The sequence below is a fragment of the Bombus terrestris genome, chromosome 3 (genome assembly GCF_910591885.1).
Source record: "Bombus terrestris chromosome 3, iyBomTerr1.2, whole genome shotgun sequence".
Lineage (NCBI taxonomy): Eukaryota > Metazoa > Arthropoda > Insecta > Hymenoptera > Apidae > Bombus > Bombus terrestris.
Window position 1 is genome coordinate 3,741,219 of NC_063271.1, and position 24,005 is coordinate 3,765,223.

The 24,005-nt window shown below is 41.3% G+C and overlaps 1 protein-coding gene across 1 annotated transcript in view; it reads right to left on the minus strand.

Annotated features, from left to right (window-relative positions):
* Positions 1 to 22,705, minus strand: part of LOC100645366 — a 115,076-nt gene extending 92,371 nt beyond the window's left edge. The window contains 1 exon segment of the mRNA XM_048404297.1: positions 22,500 to 22,705. Within this exon segment, the coding sequence (XP_048260254.1) occupies positions 22,500 to 22,509 (10 nt within the window). The 5' untranslated portion in view covers positions 22,510 to 22,705.
* Positions 22,706 to 24,005: the final 1,300 nt, after the last annotated feature.

Sequence of the window (24,005 nt, forward strand, 5' to 3'; positions counted from 1 at the left end):
TTTAACTCGCTTTCAAGCTTCAATACAGCATCCTTAAATCCGTGACGGACAAAATTCAAGTATTAAAAACCCCATCGTTAGCATTGAAAACGACAAAAACATGCTTCCAATAAAAGGCAAATGTATTCGAACGCTTATAGAACATTTTTATAAATATGTTACGTACGTTATAGGAAACTTTTTGCGCGAGTACCGTAACGAAACACGACTATCGCCATTATATTGATAATGTTTGAAATATTTGCGATAAATATCTTATATATTCTATGTACATTCTCGGTGTTGCAAATTGTATCGATATAATCGTATTATATCGTATAATAATCGTGTCTCGTTACAATTCCAACGAAACTTCAAAACGTTTCGACTGACTCGCGTAATAGTATCCGTAAAAAGTTTCTATAAACATTCAAGTACTACTATTAGAGTTACGTACAGTATTTGTCAACATCTGTGTTCTCGAGTATTCGAGAAACATCTCAGAAATTTTCAAGACGTTCGTCGTTCTCGAAGCACCTATAAAGATTTCATGGCAATGCAACGCACCGGAAGCGGAGTTTTCAGGGGACGCCGGTGCACGCGATTCGCGGAAGGCGTCCTTTACGTGCTATGCGGCTTATGGTGAACGCGGCGAGCCCAGAACGGACGCATCGTACGCGAGCTCAGAACCTGGCACGTCGCACAATAAGTCAGGGCTGGCGATTAACCGCGCGGCGAAATGTTAACGACTGTACGTGCAGGGAGGAGGATTCGCCGCGAAGAGAGGAACGATCGAGGACGCGCGAGAGCAGCACGGTGGAACGTCGACACGAGGAAAAAGAGAAGGACAATTAGGGGAAGAAGCAGGAGGAACGTAGAAAGATGGCTAGGAAAAACGAACAGTAGGAGGGAACCGGCGGTAAGGACGCTAGGAAAAAGGAGGAAGATCGTCAGGGAAAACGTTCAAGGGAGAAAGGGAAGGAGAGAGCGAGATCGAAGAAACCGGCGAAAAGGAGGCGGAACGAAGGGCGAAGAAGGATGGAATAGAAATAGCAAGATGGGCTTTTGATTTCTCGTCCTACGAGTTTTTCATCGACGATTTAGTCCTGATCTTGATAAAGATTCGTTGCGAATGTACTTATGGACTAGGGACGTAGCATGAAAAAGCCTGAAGAATCCGAGAATCATGCCTATTTTTAGCCTTGCCGTATGTTTGAATTCGTGCATACCTTAGAGTTCTTATGGCCTTTGTTGGTCGTATCTCAAAACAATTCATGTTGCAATACAAATGTACTCTTGGTCTGCATATATTAACTTCATTCGTGAGTAACGAGCATTTAATCACGTGGATAGTACTGCGGGATTGTGTAGACTGCATAAAAGTTGAGTCTTTTAGAGTCGAAATTGAACAATTGTATCTTTCATCAATTTCTCAATTTCGTAAATAGAATCTCAATGAACGTTGATATTTATTAAGAGATAGTTAACGAGTATCGTGATGAGAATGGGAGCACGAGATCCAGAAAAGGACGACTCGGAAGAACGTAACAAAGGAGGACATGCGAGTACGATACACCTGTGGCCTGTCCCTTCTGCTTGTACCGATGCCTTCCTGTACCCCTCACACCACAACGTCAAACGACTAGACAGCTGGTAGACCTGGTAGATTAGCTATCGGTTGACTTTAAATTCTCGTCGTGGAAATTAACCACCCTCCTCGCTACGAATTTCAGATGTGTCGATATCGCACCATTTCCGCAATTCCGCGCGAAACAATCACGGAAGCGATTTGAAAAAAGTGTGATGTAACAAAATGATACCACACGCTGCTTGAAATTCAGCATTTATCGTAGAATTTAATTGGGTAACGCTAACGAATGAGATAATGTTACATCGTTGAAATTCAATTAGTAGAACGAAGAGATCTTTTTGGAATCAAATAGCATGGACTTTGGGAAACTGATGTTCAGCTACATCGTGAAAGTTTCGATACTCTCTGATTTGAGATTTTTGACAGAGAATAATCGAGGAATTTTTTGTAAAAGAAACATATAACGTTTCTAGTCGAATAATTGAGTTATTATAAAATATTCCATTACTTCGTACATATAAAAGAGGGAAAATAATTGCTTATAAGGCATTATAATTATCAATACAAACGTAGCTAATAATAAATTATTGAAACTACAATTTTCGGAGCAATTTATCCAATTTAGCATTGCCGAACCATATTTCATTTTATGAGCTGCTTTTCTAAATAGCTTCGTAATTTCTCTTGTGGAGAACCAGACAAAACAAAGGGAAATTCTACGTGTTGCGCTCTCACGCGCGTTCACTTTATGCAAATAAAGTCATGCCATTTTGTCGCGGCGCTCAGTAAGGGTATCGGCGTGAAATGTGTTACCGTGTCAATGATATCATCCGGTAGGCAGACAGAAGGAAACGGTGACAAAACCTATCAATTAGTCGGCGACGCATACACGCCAGCCACAGTTACATGCGTGCCTCGACAAGTTTGTATCTGCCGTGCAAATAACGCAAAACTCCCACGCGCTTGCATTGCGACACCTTTTGCAAAAAAAATAACGGGTCAATTCGAAGAATTCGTCGATGTCCTTTTACATGGCCTCCTTTCAATTATCTCTTAATGGTCCTTAAATAACCCCATTTCTTGCCGTTTCTGTTATATTTTCTCATTATGGTTATTTATTTTTCCTATTTTTTCCGAGCCTCTATTATTTCTTAGTCGTTCTAATTTTTGTCTATAGTCACCATTACTAAGCTACGGATTTCTGTGCAAATTTATATTTTTACGACCGTAACTAGAGAAAGAGGATTTCGTTAGAGAAATGTATCTTATCTATAGGAAACTATGATCAGCGCCTTATCTTCGTATATTACGTGCATTCTATGCAATTTTTCATCTTTAGTTCTCACGCGAAATGAATAAAAATCCACAATCTAACTATCAACGATACGATGAAATGCTGATTAAAAGATCTCGAAAGTTCTAAAATTTCCAGCCCACGTCATTTACAATTCCCCTCCATATTTATGTTAATTTCGATACTCGAACGTGCCTATAGATTCAGTGACTTAATCGAACGATGTAATTATGAATAAGCGGCACCATCAAGGATAGCGAACCGGCTTAATAATTTAATCCTTGCGATGTGGTGAATTTTTTCTTCATCGAATCGCCCACGATTCGTTTACGTTTTATGGAAGCTGCGTGGTTCCTGCGGTGTCGTGAAAGCGTTTAGATATGACACAATATGTCTGTAGTTCCGACAACTCGTACTAGTTTTCTTCTTTTTACTGCGTATGGATGAGGATCGTCCCACGCGTACGAGATAGCGCGTGTCAGAAGGAAATTTCTCCTCTTAGGTGATTACGGATCATTATAAGAGTATTCGTTTTAATAAGCGTTCATCATATACACATGGTTAAGCTATTATTACATTATTATATATAGCATTACGTTAATTAATGAATTGCAACTGGTGTATAATTTGTACGCGATGAAACTATAAATTATTTTCTTGTCGCTTTAAAACACAATTTTCCTCGGAATGCTGTTAGCGAATTGCATTTACCAAAGATCGACTTTTTCTAAGAGATTTAAAATCTGAGTCATCGAAGAACGCCTGGAGGATACAGTTAGGTATTTAGCGAGAGACGTCAAGCTTGAAACAGAACCTTAATTATTACGCTATTCACCTTTTCTAAAGCGCGTTGAAGCGCACGTGGTAAAATAAATATTTATCAATCGTTGTAGCGATTTAATAGGAAAAAGTGACGCGACAAGAGACTCTCTTACTCTCTCATCTTGGTCACGCGTACCTATCTGTTGCAAAACCGATTCGATTCGCGCGAGAAAAGGAGAAATGCAAGCGAAGTCGAAAGCTTGTCGTCGTCATCCACCGACACGGATTCGTGTGCTACGAAACGCAATAACGGTTCCCGTGGACAAAGACGTTCAGCCTAGAATTCTAGTCACTAAATTCAACCAACATCATATCGTTGAATAATAAATTTTGCAAATTGAGTGAAATTTCGCCATTCTGCATAAGAAAGTCGCTCATAAAAATGTTTCGACGTTTATAGAAACTTTTTACGAATACATCGTGCGTGTTATGCAAAATGTTTCGAGATTTCATTAATGCTGTAACGGACACAAATCGCAGATAATATATCCGTAAACATTTTTTGCGCTGTTCAGATAATTTCGTGAATTATCATGGCAATTTCATCTGGACGATAACTGCCGAATTTCTTAAAATTTTGCGACTGTTTTAATGGTTTTGCGTTCTCGCCAACCTTTGATTCTGATAATTGTTCTGAAAGCAATGAACCTGACTTCTGTCGGGATTCGACATAATCACTGCGGTAATTCGTATAATTTGCGATGTATCTCGTCACGAATTAATTCCACTCCCCATGTCAGCAGCCACTGGTGCGTTAATTAGCGTCGTTTCATAACGATCCTCGAATAGGGAGGAAGCATAGGTCAACAGCCTGGCTTTAACCGATCGCCTTGTAACCGATGATCGATTACGTCCCTACCATTAATGTTTCCTCTTCGCGAACGAGCGTCCAAATCGATTAACTTAAACATCGTTGAATTAAATCTGGAAACCGGATTCGCAGCTTCATTAGCATTCGATAATCAAATTTCGCTCGTTATTTCAGCGAAAACATATTTCACATAGATTTACGTGCTTAGGCAAACGCGATTAACATCAGAGCTATCAGAACGCTTCAGATCATCTGTTTGTCGTTTTTTAGAGAAATTTTATGGATTTGTAATCATACATTTTTGAAGGCCCGTCACTTCGTTTCACAAGTAATGGTATTTTTCCAAAGCGTGCAAATTAAGAAACATCATGGACTACTTACTTGCGTACTTATTACAATATCGTGTGTATATGTGTATATATTCTTTGTCGTAATTTAGGACATCTTCTATCATAATTTACGACGATGATTAAAATCGTTGCAGATCAATTTGTTCGTCGTTTTCTAATTAAATCGTACCTTGTCGAAAATGAGAAGATAAACCTCTGTACAGTGGTTTATCTTCCATTTTAATTTGTTCAGTAGACAATTTTTACGCTTTAGTAGTCGGTTGCTCTTGCATTATACACTATCCTTCGAGATATCATCTACCGATGCCATATTTGGCTAGAAACGACGCGATTAAGAGTCGCGTCTGCAAGCGAAACGAGTATCGATAAAGATATTGCTATTTTAAGAAGAGAAGGAAGCAGTCGACGATGCCGCGTGCGAACCGAATCAGACTCGGTTGCAGCGCGTTAAGAAATTCCTATTCTGAACACGATCAGACGTCCATCGTATTTGCCTGTGGCAACATCCGGCATGAATCAACAAAGTATAAAAGCCGGCAAGTGATTCGGGCCTAAAACATACGCCCACCGCGAGCTCAGAACGAGAGAGCGGCCGAACGAGGCGAGACAGAATTATTCCGTTGCGAAGTGAAAGTTCTTCGAGTTGGTTCGAGTACAAACTAGACTGGCGTAACGCGTGCTGCTCTCATCGCCTGTTCTTCGTCATCGAGCCAATTCCAAAATTTTTGTTATTAACTTCAAATGCCGTTGGAAGCCTGTTCGTCGCTCCCTTTAATTATTTTTCTAGCTTTCGTAGCATTTCTATGATATTTAGAAACGAAAAATCGTATCTTCGAATTCATCGTAATTAACGTCTTTAGAGATAAATTTATTAAAACACCAGCAGAAGATAAGAATTTCTATTTCTCAGTTGCGCTCGTTAAAAATTTTTTAACGTATTTATGAATGTTAATCGCGTGTGAGAAATGTAATACGCGTATACGGTCGTTGTATTTTATACGAGTTTCTCAGAAGTCAAACCGATTAACTCCACTTTTTCTAAGTCTCTCAATTTCATTACCTCGATGCATGATGAGCTTAATGTTGTGTTACCTTCATGCACGATTCTACGTCTGCAGAAAGGATATGGCATACTTCCACGAGTTTATTTATTAAAATAAGACAGTATAACCGATAGTGAATTTAAAAAATAATAATCTAACAACATCCTTACTCTTTCGTACTTGTCGGCGTACGAAGTCGATCATTAGGGCTTCTGTACGACTTACATGTAACTATACACCAGTAACCATCACGCGAAATTAAAGTCTTTCTTTCTAAATCTCTGCCAGTTCAATTTCCTACGTTGTATCTAATGTATATAGTTTCCTGCAGTCCATTTACGACCTTTCTAGCTGTTAAATTTACTCGATGACTGTATTTTACAACACCTCGCCGCAAAATTATACCTTTACACAAAGGAAACGTCCGATCAATCATCGTTTCTTTTTTTTCCGTCGAATCCGCCACGAGGCGCAACGGAACGTTGCTCATTCGTATGCGAGCGAGGTCTCAGGAAGTAGCAGAGAGGTAACGAACAATTCCGTCCAGCAGCTGAAGACGAAGCATCGTCAAGGGACGTGATTTTGTTTTCGCTATCCACGAAAGCCCAACACCGGAACGTGGAAAGCGGCCACGAACTGAAACTCACACGGCCATTGTTTAACATATGGCTTGCGTCACCAGCCGAATGCTAATGAGACGTTTATCTCCCCGTTATTTCCAGCGAATTAAATCACCATCAGCAACCTTGAGCCTGGAGGATACGAACCATCTTGCGTTTTCACGCTAAAACGCGTAAAAACTCAGACGATTACGGATCCAACTACTTTTAAATCGCAACCTTTAGAACTGAACGTATTACCGTTGCAATCAGAAGCTTTGCATCTCTTCAGATATCTTCTTTTGCGGAATATTTTATTCGTAAGAGGCGTGAAACGTACTCGTACGCGAAAAGTAGTAAAATTATAGTGGACGCTAAGATCAAATATTTAAAAAGTAATTTATATTTTTATAACATCCATTTCTGATCATAGATACTCGAGAAGAAAAGTTAGAACGAATAGAATAGTTTAACGAAATAGTTTAAACGAAAAGAATAGTTTAAAATATACCGCGCTATTAATGTTCTTGCAAAATATCATATTTTATTTACTCATTTTTTATTTGGCAACATCATCCAAGTACGCGTCATTCGCGTTATTAGAAACGTTTTCGTCGATAAGATTTACGTCAATTTAATCATTCTAAAATACCTATTACCATCGTTCACCGATAACCACCGTGACAGTCAACTTGTTAAATATTACAACTGGCCCCAATTCGATTGCAAGAATCGTGTTTTTCCTTTCCACGAACTTTCAGAATGGGAACAGAAAATTGAGCACGGAACTGCGTATTCTTCGAAACGAAACAGCGATCTACGCGTCACAGCTCGGTGGAATGGTACAAATAAAGTTACTCGGAGGAGGAGCATCGAGCCGCGAAGCGTACGCGTGTTGTCAATACCGTTACGTTTTCCAGGGATTTCGCGCTGGCCCGTGTTGTTACGATCCACTGAAAGAGACGCCTGGCGTCGTAAAGCGGTGCCTAACAGTAAAGGTCCTCGTAACGCGAGCATCCTTCGAGTTCCGCGATGATAGTCGAAGCGTACGGTTCCGCGTGCAACACCCGCGCGTCGACGTCCCGGAGCGATCGAAATTCTCCTCGGTGCGTTCAACCCGCCTCCAACAATTACTTTAACTACATTTCCCGGAGGTCCGCCTTTCCTTTGGATCTAGCTTCGTATAAACAACTCGATACCTATCGTATCGCTGGATAGAAATCACACAGCCAGTCGTAAATTACATCATAGACCTGGTGAAACGTGAACGAGAAGATAATGCGTCACGTTCATCGAACGGAGTACCATTTTTGGCACGTACAAGGCGATGACGCTGAAGATCGATGAATAAATACGTTGCGTCGCGATTGAAAGGAACGCGGCTGAACGAAGAGCGTAGGACGTGAGAAAAACGAGGGAAAACCAGATGGTATGTGTTGCGCGAAGACGTGCGAATGGGAGCCAAGGCTCGTCTCTCTGGCCTCGATTCGAGAATCGTCTCGATTAAGTAGTTACTGCATGGATGTGACACGAAGTTAGTTGAATGTTTAAATTATCGTGTAAAAAATGCGATTTATTTTATTTCGTACTAGTAAAAAAGAAAAAAAGACAAGACTGATTTGTAACCGAGGTAGTTTCTCGAAGGATACATTTTCTTAGGTAGCCGTTTTTCACGTTTCAGTAGCAGTTTCATCCGTAGATAAATCACTAAACACTTAGTACGTGTGGTCTATGACTTACGGATAGTAACTATCCAACGATGCTATCTTGTATGATACTACAATAATTTAATTGTATATTGTACATACATATTTACACGTGTAAATACCAGACAAATGAAGGATACGATCCTCAAAAATGTCTAATAAGCGATAAATTACATATGACTGTTTTGCCATCACAAGTGCCTATTACCTATATATTAGCTTGATGATGGCCAAGGTGGTATTGTATGAAGTAACGCTAGTATATATCCTCTACGTTTATATACGATGTTAATTCATGAAGAGAAGAGAGCTTCACACTCTGATTCTTCACGGGATAGTAAGATCTGTATCGAGCTGCAATTAATAAAGATAAGCAGTAATTTTCTAACTTGGTGTTCCGAAGTTGATCCACGGATACAGTCGAAACAAAATCATTCATCGTAAACTTCTTATAGACGATTCGCAATGCTTCTTGAATAATACGTGCAAACGAAGCCATTTCAAACGGTCGGTCGGTACGAGAGAAAAAGAGAGAGAGAGAGAGAAAGAGAGAGAGAGAAGCCGTGATGAAAGAACCCACCAGCACATAACCCTCGAGCTTATCAGGCATGAAAGTTGTTTAACGATAGCCAGCTCGAGGAACGCTAATTACCGAAGCGGTGTAAAATACCAATTATCGACGTCGTAAGCAGTTTTAAGCATCCTCGCGATAAAACTTTCTGTCCACGATGGAGACGTTATGGTTGATGGTTCGATTATATCGTAAAAACGATTATTTTCCTCCTAATCTTTCGTTTGCTTTAATCAACGAGTTATTCGACATTACGTGACGATCATGTTATCGTCCTATTAAACGTAACTATTTTCTCCCATGAGTCGCGCTTTTTTTCCCCACCAACGTGTATCTCTTCTACCTAACGGTAAGACGTTCTGGTTGTTCGATCCGTGAGAATCTACCGCATAAAAGACTGATAAATGTATACGATAAATTGGATGATCGATTCGATATTCATGGAATTTTAGACATCTTCATAGCATGTATTTGCAGAGTACGAGGATTTGATCGAAGTAACGTATCTTTTATTAACGTTAGTTCGCTTGTCTCGTAAGAGAATTACTCGAGGATATCTCCACGTGGTCTAGAATAACTTAACGGATGCTTTCCCTAAATATGGAAAGACTGGTGACACGATTGTAATCGGCGCGATTGCTATAGAACTCGTAGCTACCAAGCGCGCACTGTCTGTTGCAAGCATTGAACTCTCCGGTCGCAACCACTTAAGGCGCATGCTACGAGAACGTGTCACCGGTTATTCGCATAACACACTCGCTGAGATTCATTATCGCGTAATACCAGAGTGTTCTTTCGACCTGGTTGAAATAAAATCTTTCCTCCTATCCACTTTTACTCTCATATCGTACCGTTTTCTTTCATGTCGCGACGAAACTTTCTCGATAAGTCAATTGAAAGTTATTCCGGGAAACAAGATAGGGAAAATGTTTAAGCGAAGAGGAAATATCGAAACGTTATTATTCACGTTCTTTGTGCTGTCTTGTGCGTGTTCCCTGTCGAAACGACGAACAACTTGACAAGAATGACTCGCAAATTAAAATTACTCAAAGAGATTACACGCGAACGATGATGAGGACGAAACAGAAATTGGCGGATAATAACTCGTATCGTGGCTCGATGGACCACTTAAGGTGTACGACTGGCGCAGAAAACGGCGGCGTTATTATCGGTTTGGACGAAGCGCGTACGCACGCCTGGATGACTACTGCAAAACGGTAAAATTACAGCAATTTTCCTGATCGCCGTCTAACACGTGTTGCCGATTGTTAAACCGGACAAATTGATCGTTGCGAAAATTCACCGTTCTAACGTTTCTCGCGCCGCTGGCCATTTTTTCATTGTAGGACGCACCTCGTCGAAACGGGAAACAGATTACCGGATAAACGGGAATTATCCACCAGCTATCTTCGATCGATTCGTTTCCTGCAGCTCTGAATGAGCATTTAGCATAGAATTAGGGACAGTTGGTTCCCAGAACCGATTCATGTATCCACTTTACCTAACTTTACGTGTCGCAAATTTCGAAATTCCCTAAACATTATGTAATCATAGAAACGTGCAGCTTGTTCATGAAAATTCTATAGAATCTTTCGCAATCTTAAAATGTATATACGCAATCTCAATCGCCATCTTTGATTCGTTTTCTGCACCTATATAGCGTTACCACATCGATTGGATACACTTGCCACACAGTTACAGAAGACCATCCACGAAACTAGAGAATCCCGAAGCAAAACCTTCGATATATCTCTGTTTATTTGTTCCGTGAAATTTGCAATTTTAAATTCTCCCGGGTTTTTCTCAAATTCCATCCAGACGACGGAAAAAATAAGGAACGTCGGTGAAACCGCAAGGTCAGCCAAGAAGTCAGCATAAGGAAAAGGCAGGGTTTCCTGAAGCACAACGCGAGAAACACGGCGAAAGGAAACATCACGTCGCGTAATGACTCTCGTTATTAGAGTCACCGGCGCTCAATGAAATAATAAAATCATCTACGTAATCACCGTGCGCGTATGTGTATGTAAGTACACGCGTTCGCGTAACGGAACCGCGGAAGAGAGCTCAAAAAGTAATTTACGCCGCGACCTTTTGACACTGCCATCTCGAAGCTCGAATAATTGCATCGTAACCGTTAAAAGGTGGAAAGGTCGAGTCCTCTGCTTAGTCTGCGATCGCGAACGTGTTAGACGACTCGCGAGAATTATTATTAGTGGAAATTGTGCCGGGCCACAGACTCGGATAGAGCTTGTTGCCGTTTCTCGTGGACATTCATCACTGCTGCTTATCCTAAACAATCAATCGTGGCATAAACAAGCACGCTCGAAGGCTCCGCGTACTCGAGACACTCCATGACGATGATTGAGGCTTCTGTTAACGTCTTCCGGCAACCGAGCGATGCTGAAATTTTATTAGTGGTACATAGAAGACACACAAGGGTTAGCTGTACCTACGGCAAGCCCTGCTGCGCTATTTCTATTCCTATTACCTTTTCCGCAACATCGAACGATGATGCTCTGACTGACCATTGTCGAGGAAGTAGAAATTACGTAGATTATGTTTAGTCATAAAGCTGTTATTCAGCCTTATTTTTATCCGAATGAATTTCTTATATATCTATGCGTCATTCTTTTTCTGTCGATGCATAGGTTTAATTTTAACCAAGCTATTTGCTGGTTAATTAAGCCTAAGATGTACAACAGCAATTAAGGAAACCACGCAAACTCTTCTTATTGCTTTTCTTGTCGATGCATATAGGTTTGCTGTCTTTCCTCTGTATCGCCTTCAAAGGAGGAATACTTTATTTGCCGAACAGAGAGAACCACATCCTCGTTTCAATATTCCAACATTTGCTCTGCTAATATAATTTACGTAACGCGTTCGTTCGTTTCTCCTTGCACATTTCTTTTTTTTTTCTTTTTTCTTTTTTTCTTTTCATGCGATCGTTTGTAATTTCATTAGCGGTTAGAAGGCTCGTCGCTGCAACGGTAAAAATCGGTTCACGTTTTGCATACACCGGTGATCATACCCGTAACTCTTTTCCTCCAACATTCTTTCTTAGCGTGATGCAAGACGAGAACACGGAATCTTAGAACTTCGCTGCACTTGCAAGTTCGCCGACGAGCTTTCGGGTAACCGTCGCCGTCACAAATCTGTAAACAGACGTGACGCTGTTTTACAGTTAAGCAAACGGCCAGCTAGAAATTAGTCGTGCGTCAGGTACGCTCGGCCTGCAGAAACCTACTATTTGTATGCAAATTCGGCGCATACATTTAGAAGCCAGCTGATCATCGGTAGATTCGTTTTTACGCCATGAAAATGCAATTAAAGAACCGTATTTCCCACTTGACGTATTCATCTATTACATTTGAACGAATTAACTGTCCGGGAATAGTACCAATACTGGGAATCGTATTCATAATTACGCTCGTAATTCTTGCTAAGAACCGTAAGTCAACACAATATTCTCTAAGACCACCCAATAAACAGAAATTTCTCTTTTTATGAATGAAACAAATTATTGACGATATACTAAGAAACGTTGATATAATATCTTGCGTGACCTTATTTTATTCTCTTTTTTTTGCACAATTAAACCGATGCTAGTGGTGAAATTTTACAAGCTAGCAATATCGATAAGTATCCTTGTATAAAATGAGAAAGATCCTATGACTGATAATAAAACAAATGAAATTTTGTAAGCCTTGTCTTATTTCATATGAAATTTTCAAATTCTAAATCAGAAGCCTACGATATTTATCTTATCAATTTATTCCCTACCTCACGATTTCATTTCCATATTTATTTTACGATATTTCATTTATTCAAGTACTTCTAAGAAGATCATGAATCGAGAGAAACCGCAAACCAATGGCATTATGACGGGAAAACCTAAAAATTCATTTCTATACATAGCATCACCTACAAGTATTTCCTCGTGGTTAAAAAGTATGACAAAATATTTGCCATGTATAGGTCGCTGTCGTAGGTGGTCCGAGACTTTTGCACGATGCTGTACGTGGCGCGAAGAAGATTCGAAAGGAATGATAGAACTGGAAGAAGTAGCAATCGCAATAATCCAGATCGGCGAGTTAGTGGAACGCTTCGGTGCGTTCGAAAGAAACGTGACAAACTAGTTTTCAGAGGCACTGAGAAAAGCAAAAGTGACACTTACAGACGTGCCATCCGCGTAATCGTTACCAAGAACCTCGCGATCGGATGTTCTTAATAGCGTTGCAAGCGAACAAGGAAGAGGAACTTGAGGAATCGATATGATTAAATTTACTCGGGCTATTAACTTAGCCGTATATCGTTGCTTTACAGGTGTTCCTCGATTACGAACCACTTTGCTTCGAGGTACGTGATGATATCTCCGTCCTGCAGAGCCAATGACCATGACATCCTGACCCACGGGGTTATTCAGTAAGAATCGATTGCTCCAAGCCATGAAAAACGTTGAGAGCCAACTAAAATTGGTCGCTAAGTATAGTTCTGCGTTGTGCTCTCCTTTTTTTCTTAGAGATACCTAATGATAGGTAAAGTCTGGATTGGATATTACGATAATTTACCAAAATTGGTATTCAAGTACGAAATACGAAAAGGAAGCGCGATCGTTAAAAACGAAGGCAAAGCTTTGCGTGTGCTGTGCATACTTAAAGAGTTTTAGGTATGTGATATTTGAGTGCAGGAAAAATTTCCCGAACGATACGGTGGAGCGTTAAAAGGTTTCCAATTGGAAATGAAATTGAAACTTGTTTCATATTTTATGAAAATATAAATCTTCCTCTGTCGGTGTTCTCTGTGTTGGAAGTAAAATTCCCCGAAGTTCTGGGCATAAATGGCATATAATCGCTTAGAAAACAAGGAGAATTTTCAACACTGCGTATAGAACAAACGGTAGAAAACTCCGAATCGAAAGTTCAATCAAACCAGCTTTTACCTTCTTCCGTGATGAAAAGAAAGTTTCCTCAAAATATCCTCACGAACGACGGAAAATTTGCGAAGCAAACTATGCGGTGTAAAGTAAACAAACGGTGTAACATCCTGAATTTTAAGTAGAAACTTCCTCTATTTTTAACTTTTTTCCGCTGTGGCGTTCTCTGAATGCACTCTGCAACCGAAGAGAAGTTACCTAAAGTCGAAGCAAGAAATTGAAACGACGCAAACGGAAACGTCTGAGCAACGTAACAGCGGTGATACGAAAGCGATTCCCGGAGACAAAGGAAAACGTGTACCACAGCTACACGCCTGGTTAAAAAGAGCGACCTCCTTGAGAACGGTCCTTGACTCGTAGAGACCGACGAGATAAGAAGAAAAAGGAAAAACGGCGCGAGTAGTTATAGAAGTAGAAGAAGAAGAAGAGGCGAAGGATGAGCAGAAAAGGAGAAAGAAGAAGAAGAAGAAGAAGACGACGAAGAGGAAGAAGGGAGAAGGGAGATCCGGAGGCAAGTAATGGCGCCTACACTTGGTGGCCGCGAAAGGTCGAAGAATATTCTGCTTCCGAGGAGCGCGATATACGAGCTAGTAGAATACGCAGCATCGAGGGCAGGAAAAGAAAAAGAAAGAAGGGAGAGAGAGACGAGGAAAATATATCCAGAAGCATGGATACCGGTTGCTCGTTTCCCTTCTTCTCCCACGGTTTTCCTTAATATGGTTAATTAAGTACACGAGAAAATCATATTTCTACATAACTGCGGGTATCCAATATTTCCTTTAAATTAGATTTCCTCCTGTAATTGTATAATTATCGATGTTTAATGACGTTTCTAGAATCACAGATCTAAACCAGTTTCTGATCTACAAATCTGACAGTTTTGCGTAAAATCTAATTAATTTTGAGGTTTCAATTGGACGGAATTTAACTTCGTTAAACGCGTTCTTTCGTTTCTTGTCTTCCATCGTTAAAAGATTCTTAAATTCGAGAAGAACGTAGAATAATCCTTACTGATATATCTTATACAAAAGACTTTCTTAAAACGTTGGTTCAAAAGTAGAATAACAACGATTTAGAATCGAGATATAAATTATGAAAGTTTGCAACCGGGGTTAATAAAAAGAAAGAGCCAGAGAATCCTAATTTTTCCCTTCCCCTCTGGGCAGACTCACGTTCAAACGGCCATTTATAAATTTCTCATGAGAATATTCGCGAGATGTTCGAGGGGGAGGTGCTATAAATTATAAGGTGAATCCTTTGAAAATTAACGATTCGATCCGGAGGATGCGGTCTAATGTACACCAACGTTCTTCACCTTCTCTCCCCCTGTGTCCCGGAATGATACCTGCGGGCATGCGATGCAGAAGGTCGCGAGATGTACTCATTCGTGACCAGAAAGATCCATGAAGGGAAAACCTGAAGAAGACGGGAGAAAGATTCGACGTTCACACACAAACAAAATTTACTCTCGAACACGAGCTTACATTCGTCTCAACAACTGGCTATAACGGATACACTCTCTCTTCCTTTCTCTCTCGTAGACCATCGACTCGACGAAGAGGAAACAGAGAAAGAACGAGTGGCGTCTCAGAAACGAAGGATGCCTATAATCGGCAATGGACGACCGCACCTCGCCACTTTCGCGTTGCTTGACGTGGATACCGGTCTAACCGATCGACCAGTTAATCATCATCGTTTCACTCTAACATTCTATCGTTCTCACGCATGCTCGTATTTATTATACGGTAGCCGACTAGTGATTTTCGTGTGGCCCAGCAACCGGCCCGGGACGCGCACGATTTAATTAAAGTAATGAACATCTCTGAAATAATATATCTTTCGATAGAAAGTAGCCATCCGGATCGATTTGTCAATCTTTACCAACGATTTTAGCCTAATATCTACAGAAGCAAGATTAATTTGACAAGGATCGTTTTTATTTCGAACCTTTCAATTACTTTTACGCTTCGTCTGTCCCCTAGTTTCGTTCGACGTAGTATTTTCAAAAACACAGAATATTTTTGAGCGGGGAAAATCGAATTTCCATCATCCAAAAAATGATGGCGTTGATCGTCGCAATCAGCGATCCGAAACGTGCTCTTGCATTTGTAAGTAGAGAAGCGCGGCAAAGATGCAATTGGGCCGAGGAAACTGCCCAAGGGTCTGCATAATTGAATGAAGTCGAAGTTAAATATTACTTACGAAACTCATAAATATGCGAAGATTATACAGGAGCTGGTTCGCCGAGCGTTTTCATGACTTTTCATCTTCAGAGGCACGCTGGCAAAAAGAGTGTGCCCCGATCTCTGCTCTAGTCTTATGCGTAGCTAACGCGTACGCTTTGCCTCATTACACCGGATAGACGCTTCGTTCTTTTTTTCCTCCATCAATGTATGCGATTGAATTAAACTCGCTTATACAGGTCGGACAAAACAGAAACTGGCGAATTTAATATGCCCCGCAACGACCTTAACTCCGCTGTGGAATATGTGCCGCTTTCATGAAGAACAACATTACAGGAACACCCGACAGAAACTTTGCTTTTCGTGATCGTAAAGGCTTGAATTTCTTGTTACGTAGCCTCTCTATGAGACGAATGGAAAGAAGAAAGGACGACAGAAACGATTCCGGGTATAATAACGATGCTGTGTCATGCGACAGAAAATTACCAGCTGAAGTAAGACCAAGTTCCGATGAAGAGAGCTTAATTGCACTTCCTTAATTATCGAGAAATTTTCACACGAATATACCAAGACACGTGGAAATCTAGATTTCCCTGTTGCTTATCCACTTCCTATCTTCTCGTCCGTGTTCCACCCAGGCTTTTATACGTGGGAACCGAAAAAGGCATCCTCGCTTATTCGCCAGCAACGAGGAACGAATTTGATATGAATAATTTCCATTATGGAAAACTCACATCGACGTCTATAATAAATAATCGTGATATACAAATTTTCCATCCAAATAGAAGATTGATGAACGTATCAACAATGCTAATACCTAAATGTAATATCAAAAATGTGCTATCCGTAAATTTGTCAAATGTAAATTATAAATGTGTTAATGCGTGATATTAAATATCAACGATGTAGATGAATTTAATATTTAACGTTTAATGTTAACAATTTAACGTATTTAAATTGGGAAATTTATCGACATCGTTCGATGTCCAATTTTGTTCATCCGATTCTCTAAAATCCAGCGTTTCCCGAACAATGTAGAAAATTAACAATGGCTATCGAGTTAAGTACGCGGTCGTGAACGTTCCCAAGCGGGTGTAGTCGAATAATTAAACGCTGCCAAGGATGGCTCCATGTTGTGCTTATTAATTATTTCCAGCAGAGACGGCGGATGCGCTAAGCAAAAGCGCGTCTGAAACGGGCGCTTTGCGTGCGATACACATTCTCGATTATGCAACCGTGTGCTGTCTGTCAACGCTAAGTTCAAACGGGGTCACAGGTGACGTACGAAAAATTCCACGCTACTTTTACCCTTCGCTGTGCGTGCGCGACTCATAAAACCGAGTCGTTCCGGATGATTTTCACGATATTTAAGCCTTGCACGAACGAAACGATTTCGATGGAAAATTTTCGCTGTCTTCTGGTTTCGCTACTTCCACTCGAATGTAAGAGTTTCTCTGAATAGACACGTATACCGTTACATACTCTTCTGTTTACAGCATTTCATTCGCGTAATTCGCACAAGAATATTCGAGCTGATCATTCCTCGGTCCAACGAAGCTCGAACAAGATGAAACGTAGCGATTCCAAGCATTCATTCAGCCATTCCCATCGTTTCGAGCAATGTGCCAACCTTGTGAAATACTAATTTCGAATGCAAGAATCCTCAGGTTCTTACGATTCTTTTTTCTAATTCTATCAGACGTAAGAATCTTCAGAATGAAAACATCACACAGAGATAGTCACAATGATTATTCCTGCGATTAATCTGTGATCTTTAAAAGATCTATACGATGTTCGTACAACGTGTCTGTCGATGTTCGAACGATACAATCAAAATTAATCGACATCAACATCGCGCACCTTTATGGTAACGTCTGGGTGGAAATAATAGTCGCATGTAACAATGTAAACGGTACATCTCTCGTTCATTTATCCGATCTTATTTAGAGCGTACGTCGTCAAGATCGTAACGATTGAGTAATGCACGGTCGACCCACGGTAATACCCACGCATTTGCTCCAATTTCCATGGGTTTCGAGTCGTGACCGGGAAAATGACAAACCCGTGCACCGTGACCTCGACAATGCCTTTCGCTGTCGATCGCGGCGAGTGGTTCGATCGATGACATAAGAGAATGGTCAGTGTTGCTGAGCATTGTTATTGGTAGATTACGGATGTTTGTACGCTGATGGAAAAATTAAGTGTGCAAGAATATGCAATTACGTTTTTGTTGATTTTCCATACAATTGAAATTTTATTGATCAAAGCGTGCAAATGACTTTTTTAACGAATATACCACCTCGAGTATCGAATTATTTGAAATTTCTTTTTTTACCATATTTCGTTAAATACGCGGTAGAAGCTTATATATCGATTCTCAGAAGAGCTAACAACTCGTAGCTATTAGCGTAGTAAGTAAAAAGCTGCATCGTACGAAGAATATTTGTCCGACTTTCTCTATGATCAACCTTAATCCAACTAAGAGACTCTCTTCGAAATTAAAAAATAATACTACTTGACACAGCGTTCTCAAGATTTTCAAACCATTACGAATTAACCGGACGATAATAGACACAGAAAAGGGTAAATACATAATTCGTAGTAGCATGCACGTTTTCGCAGTAACTTCAATCACTAATCACGTAATACCGACAACTCGTTCGAACAAGACGAATAAGCATAAAGCAAAGCATCGCGTAAATCATGCTATAAATCAAACTCTCGCTTTCGAAAACTCCATCTGACTCGTCGATTCTTCTCGCTCCTTGTCTTTTTTTCTTTGACCAAGATAATACCGATGAACGCGCAAAATGTTGCTCGCGTTTGCACGGTCACGTTTTAATGGCCGCGAATCGACGCGTAGAACGCTAAAGTACCGGTCTGCACGGCTTCATTGTACATCTTTCCTTCTGAATGCTGTTTCGCTACGGGCGCGCAACCCGAGGAATTCCAGGAAACGAACACCGGTATAATCGATTTTAGTCGCAAGAGCGTGCTAGCGAGCGCGGGCCAGAAACGAATGATCGCGTAATGTATTCGGAATGCATTTGCAAGATAATGGAGCCTCCTCCCGGTTCGTGCCATGTCAGAGATCGGTTAGGCGTCGTTCTATGAAAATAGGTTCTCGAGTTCTGCCTAGAACGATGAATCCTACTGGAACTTAAGCGAACAAATAGCCTGACCAATCATCGGCACGGTGCTCTTCTACGACACATGAATTCACGCTTTACTCGTCATCGTTCTCCTATTTGTACCGAGTGATTTTTCGAGTAACGCTTAAATTAACGATTTTGTGAGGCAATGGAGCGAAAGTTGTTCCGATTTTTTGTACCGAGTCTGACGAAAGAAAAAACGATATGTTTATTCTTTTTTTTTTTCTACGTACGCTTTAAGGTCACCGATCTTTTTTTTTTAAATTCTATTTTCGATACGACGAAAGTATGCCGACCTGTTTCAGATCGAGCGAGGATAAAATTTCTTTTCGATTATCGATTTTTTTATGTATGCAAGATTTTCGGATGTGATTTTGAGAAAAAATGAGGTCGGAGACGGTGACCTTCTTCTACGGTTAGGAATCGGTGTCACGCTTCTTCGCGGCCTTGAACTGCCTCCAAATGACTCCATACGATTATCCAATGTTTCTTACTTATTCGATAAGACATGGGCAAAAAAGATTGCCCAAAAAACCAATTCACCGAAGAGAACAGATATATCCTTTCTCGTTCCATTTTTTCGATCCTCCATGAAAAGTACAGGAAATTCTATCTAGTTTTAAAAAATCATCGTCCTGTTTTTAAACCCCTATAGAACCCTTAAAAAAGAATGTGATTCAAGAATATAAAAAAATCTATGAAAAGACTTCAAGAACGACTTCGGGATCTTGATACTATTTTTACAAATTTACCATCTTTAGACACCCTACGCAATCCTTAAAAAAGAACGATGCAAGGATATAAAACTGTCCATTAGAAAATTTTATACCGAGTCACGTATGTAAATGTTGACGCTATTTTTACCATTTATCATTGTAATTCCCTTAATCGCGAGTATTACTACAATTTAATGTCTTAATTCCCTCATTCATGGTTATTTTTACATTGCCAACAGAATTTACGTAATGGCGTCAGCAGGTGGTCGCTGTTAAAAATAGGTACTTGCGTTACATCCGGAGACGATGACGACCGTCCGAGGTCCGCAAAGGACGCCACCAAAGGATCCACACTATGTCCTTCACTGTCTCGCGGTATTCTTCCTTTTTCTTTCTCTTCGCGTTTTCCGAAACTGCTCACTCACTCACAGCATCATCTTGGCGGCACTCGCGACCCGTTTTCGCCGCTTAATCATCATCATCCTAGGATCCTTTTTGCACATCTCGTCGATTTCGAAGCGAACCGGTGAAAGCACGCACTCCCGCCGCAAAACCGGATCCGAGCCAGCAAACTTCTACCATGTATATACTTGTCACAGAAAGTGTCTGCTCGAATTCACTGCACCTCAGGTATCACGTACACTCGAGCGTACTCCAAGTTGCCTCGAGTGGATCGATCGTCGATACAGATACCTTGGAACGCGAGCGCGAAACGCCCCTCGATAATGTCGTCCTTTCTTGCACGAGTCGAATAGAAATAGCTTCGTTTCGGCGTTCGTGAAACTTTGAACGTCATTCTTTTGAAATGAGAATGAAATTCGGGAGAGAAACATTCGATAAAATGATATATATACACTGCTTTCTTTCGTTCCATTCTTTTCGACAATGATTCGCTCCAGGTAGATTTTATTTAAATTTCTTCAAATTTTATGAAACCTAGTACGACCACGTTACATCCATCTAATGGAATTGAACGTTTCAGTTAAGATTCGACACTTTTTGACTAGATCTCATCGGGGCTACGTTACCTTCGTAGGAACGAAATCTTTATTATTAAACAACTGTGGATGTTTCCATTTCATTTCCTCTGTATCTCTTTCTTAAGAGACGAACTGTCGAATTTTTGTCGATCGATTTTATTAGAGCGACTTAGATCTCTGGATCACTTTGTTCAGCCGTCCGCTTGGCTACTCGAGATCATGGGAGAGATTCAAGGTTAACAGCGGAGGCTTCAGCGGGTTAGATAATAGCGGTGGATGATTCGATTCGGTCGAATTCAATTTCCAAGACGAACCAGTCTTCCACTGGTCGATCCTTTCGGGGAAGAGGATTCCAGCGAATCGTGTCGCAAGTAATCGCGAAACGAGTAAACGTAGAACTAGTTTAGAAAGAAAATTTGCAACGTGGTTGGTCCAGATTTTGAACGTTACCGCGGTTGTTACTACGTGTACTTTCGAAAGCCGTTAACATGGGCACGGTGACGAAACCGGAAGTAATCGGTCGAACGTATGAAAAAAATAAATCACGAAGATGCGATCGTACGAAACGATCGCCAAATACGCACGAAACCGTACGCGTGGAGGAACGAAGAAAGTGCAATGGACGGGGCATGAATACGTGACGGGAAAACGAAAATGGAGGATTTATTTTAACGCGTAGAAAAAAAGAAAAGCAACCGGTTCACGTTACGCCCAGGTAGTCGCATAATTTCTGATCCGATGGTGCACACACCTCGCGCACATCCTTGACACCATCTCCCTAAAGGATGTACTAAAGGTCGAAACTATCGTGCGCTCTGACATAACTGCATTCAACAGCACCTGCACAACCGTTTTCACCAAATACCTCTGTCTTCGTTTCGTGTATTTTTTACATTTTAATGAGTTACGTGCGAAGGATCAGGTTGGAGAAAACTGTAACGGATCGATCGACGATCTTACCGGGATGATTCCACCGATACGACGTATCGCATTCTCGGTCGAAAGGACGCGAGATGAAAGTGATGCCGTATCGGCAAAAGTGTTATACTTTTACGCGGAAGATCGAGAAACAGCACAGACTTTCCACGTCCTTCTTCGAGGATTCGTAATTGTTTCAAGACCAAGAGATTTGTAATTTCCAGGATCAAGATAAAAAGGAATATTCTTCGTGAAGTGATATTTTTATCGATGAGCAAGAATAAAGGACGTCCATTTTGGAGAACAAACCGCAAGAACCTTTGATCGCAGCAACGTTAATTATCTTGCTTTTCGAAGTATCCTTGAAAGGTACACGTTCTTTCAAACGATTTACGATAGACGATGATCCGATATAATCACTCGCGAATATTCCTATGGAGTGACCTTGACTTTAGAAGAGGCCAAAGCCGTTCAGCGTCGGGTCCAACGATCGAGAACTATCTATTCTACCGGTCGTCTCTATTTTATCAACTAAAATTAATACTTTCTGTCAATCTCGCGATCGCGGAAAGGACCAGAAATATCGAAATGAAAGGAGAAATCATCGCTGAATATCGATAATGTCCGGCGAGTGGCGGACCAGCGCCGTGTTCACCGGATCGAAAAGAGAGAAGGAAAAAGGATCAGATACGATCGCTCGAGAGAGTAGCGGGTTAATAGGGGAGAAACAAGAACGACCAGGTAATCCAGATGGAATCGTTAAAATTGAGCGAAGCAACGGGCATATCGGGGCAGCAGTTGAATCCTTGAAGCAGACGGTACCCAGGGTGGACCACCGTGCAGCAACTTACCCGTCCCCATGGCTGACAGCAGCCTCCTTCAGCCACGATCCTTCCGTGTATCCGTAGTCCAATGTTGGCTTGTTTCACTGGTCGGTCCACGATACGAAATAAAAATAAAATAAAATAAATAAATAAATAGAAACCACCTTGTCGGTGATTAAGTTCGTGAAAAGGACGAACTCTTCGTCCAGTCGGGAGACCGCGGACGAACTAGCGGCTTGCGAAGACTTTTGGTGAGACTTCGACGTGAGACAACGACGACGTCATCACCGGCCTGGTGTCTCATTGGCCGACGGTCCTTCTCTTTGCTCGATCGGCCTCTCTCTTTTCACAGGCTCTCCCTCCTCTCCTTTTCCTTCTACAAACTCCTCTCTCGCCTCTCTCGTTCCTTCTCCTCCTTCTTCTTTTGCCTCCCTTCCCTTTACCCTCACCTGCACGCTCTTTGATTCCTCTCTGTCTCTCACCTGGAACAATCCGATCGCTCCTACCCGTTCCGACGCGCCTCCACGGGGCTCAACAGCTATATAGAACTCCACGTTGAGTCGGTCGACGCGCCAACTCCAAGTGCTCAACGTTTGCAACCAATCTACCTCGCGCTCGTGTGAGAATGCCTCCGCGAAACTCCTCGAGAGCTAGACTCTGGGTTAAGCGTCTTAGAGGACAGATGATCCTTTTCCTAGAGGTCAATCGGGACCAGACACGCCACTCCAGTACCTTGGAATTTCACGGAGGCTTTGCTCCGTTACGTTCCTCAAGGTTGATCGCGTTCCACCCGTGTCGTGAGTAACAAGAAAAAATTAATTGAACAAAATTATGGAACCTTGCCATTTAATGAAGAACAATTTTCTATATATATATTTATATATATATACACCTACACAGTGGGTGGAGCTATTTACATAACTCACGTTTGACCACGTTTTACTTACATCTACAGACGCGAGGATCGATATGCACTTCGCATACCTCATCCCGCCGAAAATGGTCATCTCCTTCGATCGTACATATAATTTTACTTAGACATCGGCTTAGAATGGTTAAATAACCTTGACGGTACTCATCGATTTGTGATGGCTGCCGACTCACATAGTCGTGCTAGTTGAACCGTTTGCTGATGCATAATTCAGAAGGAAAGGTGAGAAAGCGACGGGCGAGCACACGCTTCTTCGATTTACATAAGATTCGCCAGAGCTAACATAGCTTTGAAATTCCTCGAGTACCTACTGGTTCCTGTGGCGCAATGCGCGCGATGTACCACGTGTTCGTGGGGTTTTTCTTCCGGTCACGAGATCACAAATCAACGGAGGGACATCGGACGAGTCGTGTTGGTCGGTGACGTTTGTTTCTACGTCGGCGTACCTCTATGAATCGACACGATGCAAAGGCAGGTCGTAGATTAAGCGTAATGGTGCAAAGTATAGAGGTGCACGTCCGTGGATTCTTCTCCGTGGCCTCCGCCTGTGAAGTGCCTCGAGGCGCCGGGGTTCAGCGACACCGATGTACTCTAGCCCGGCT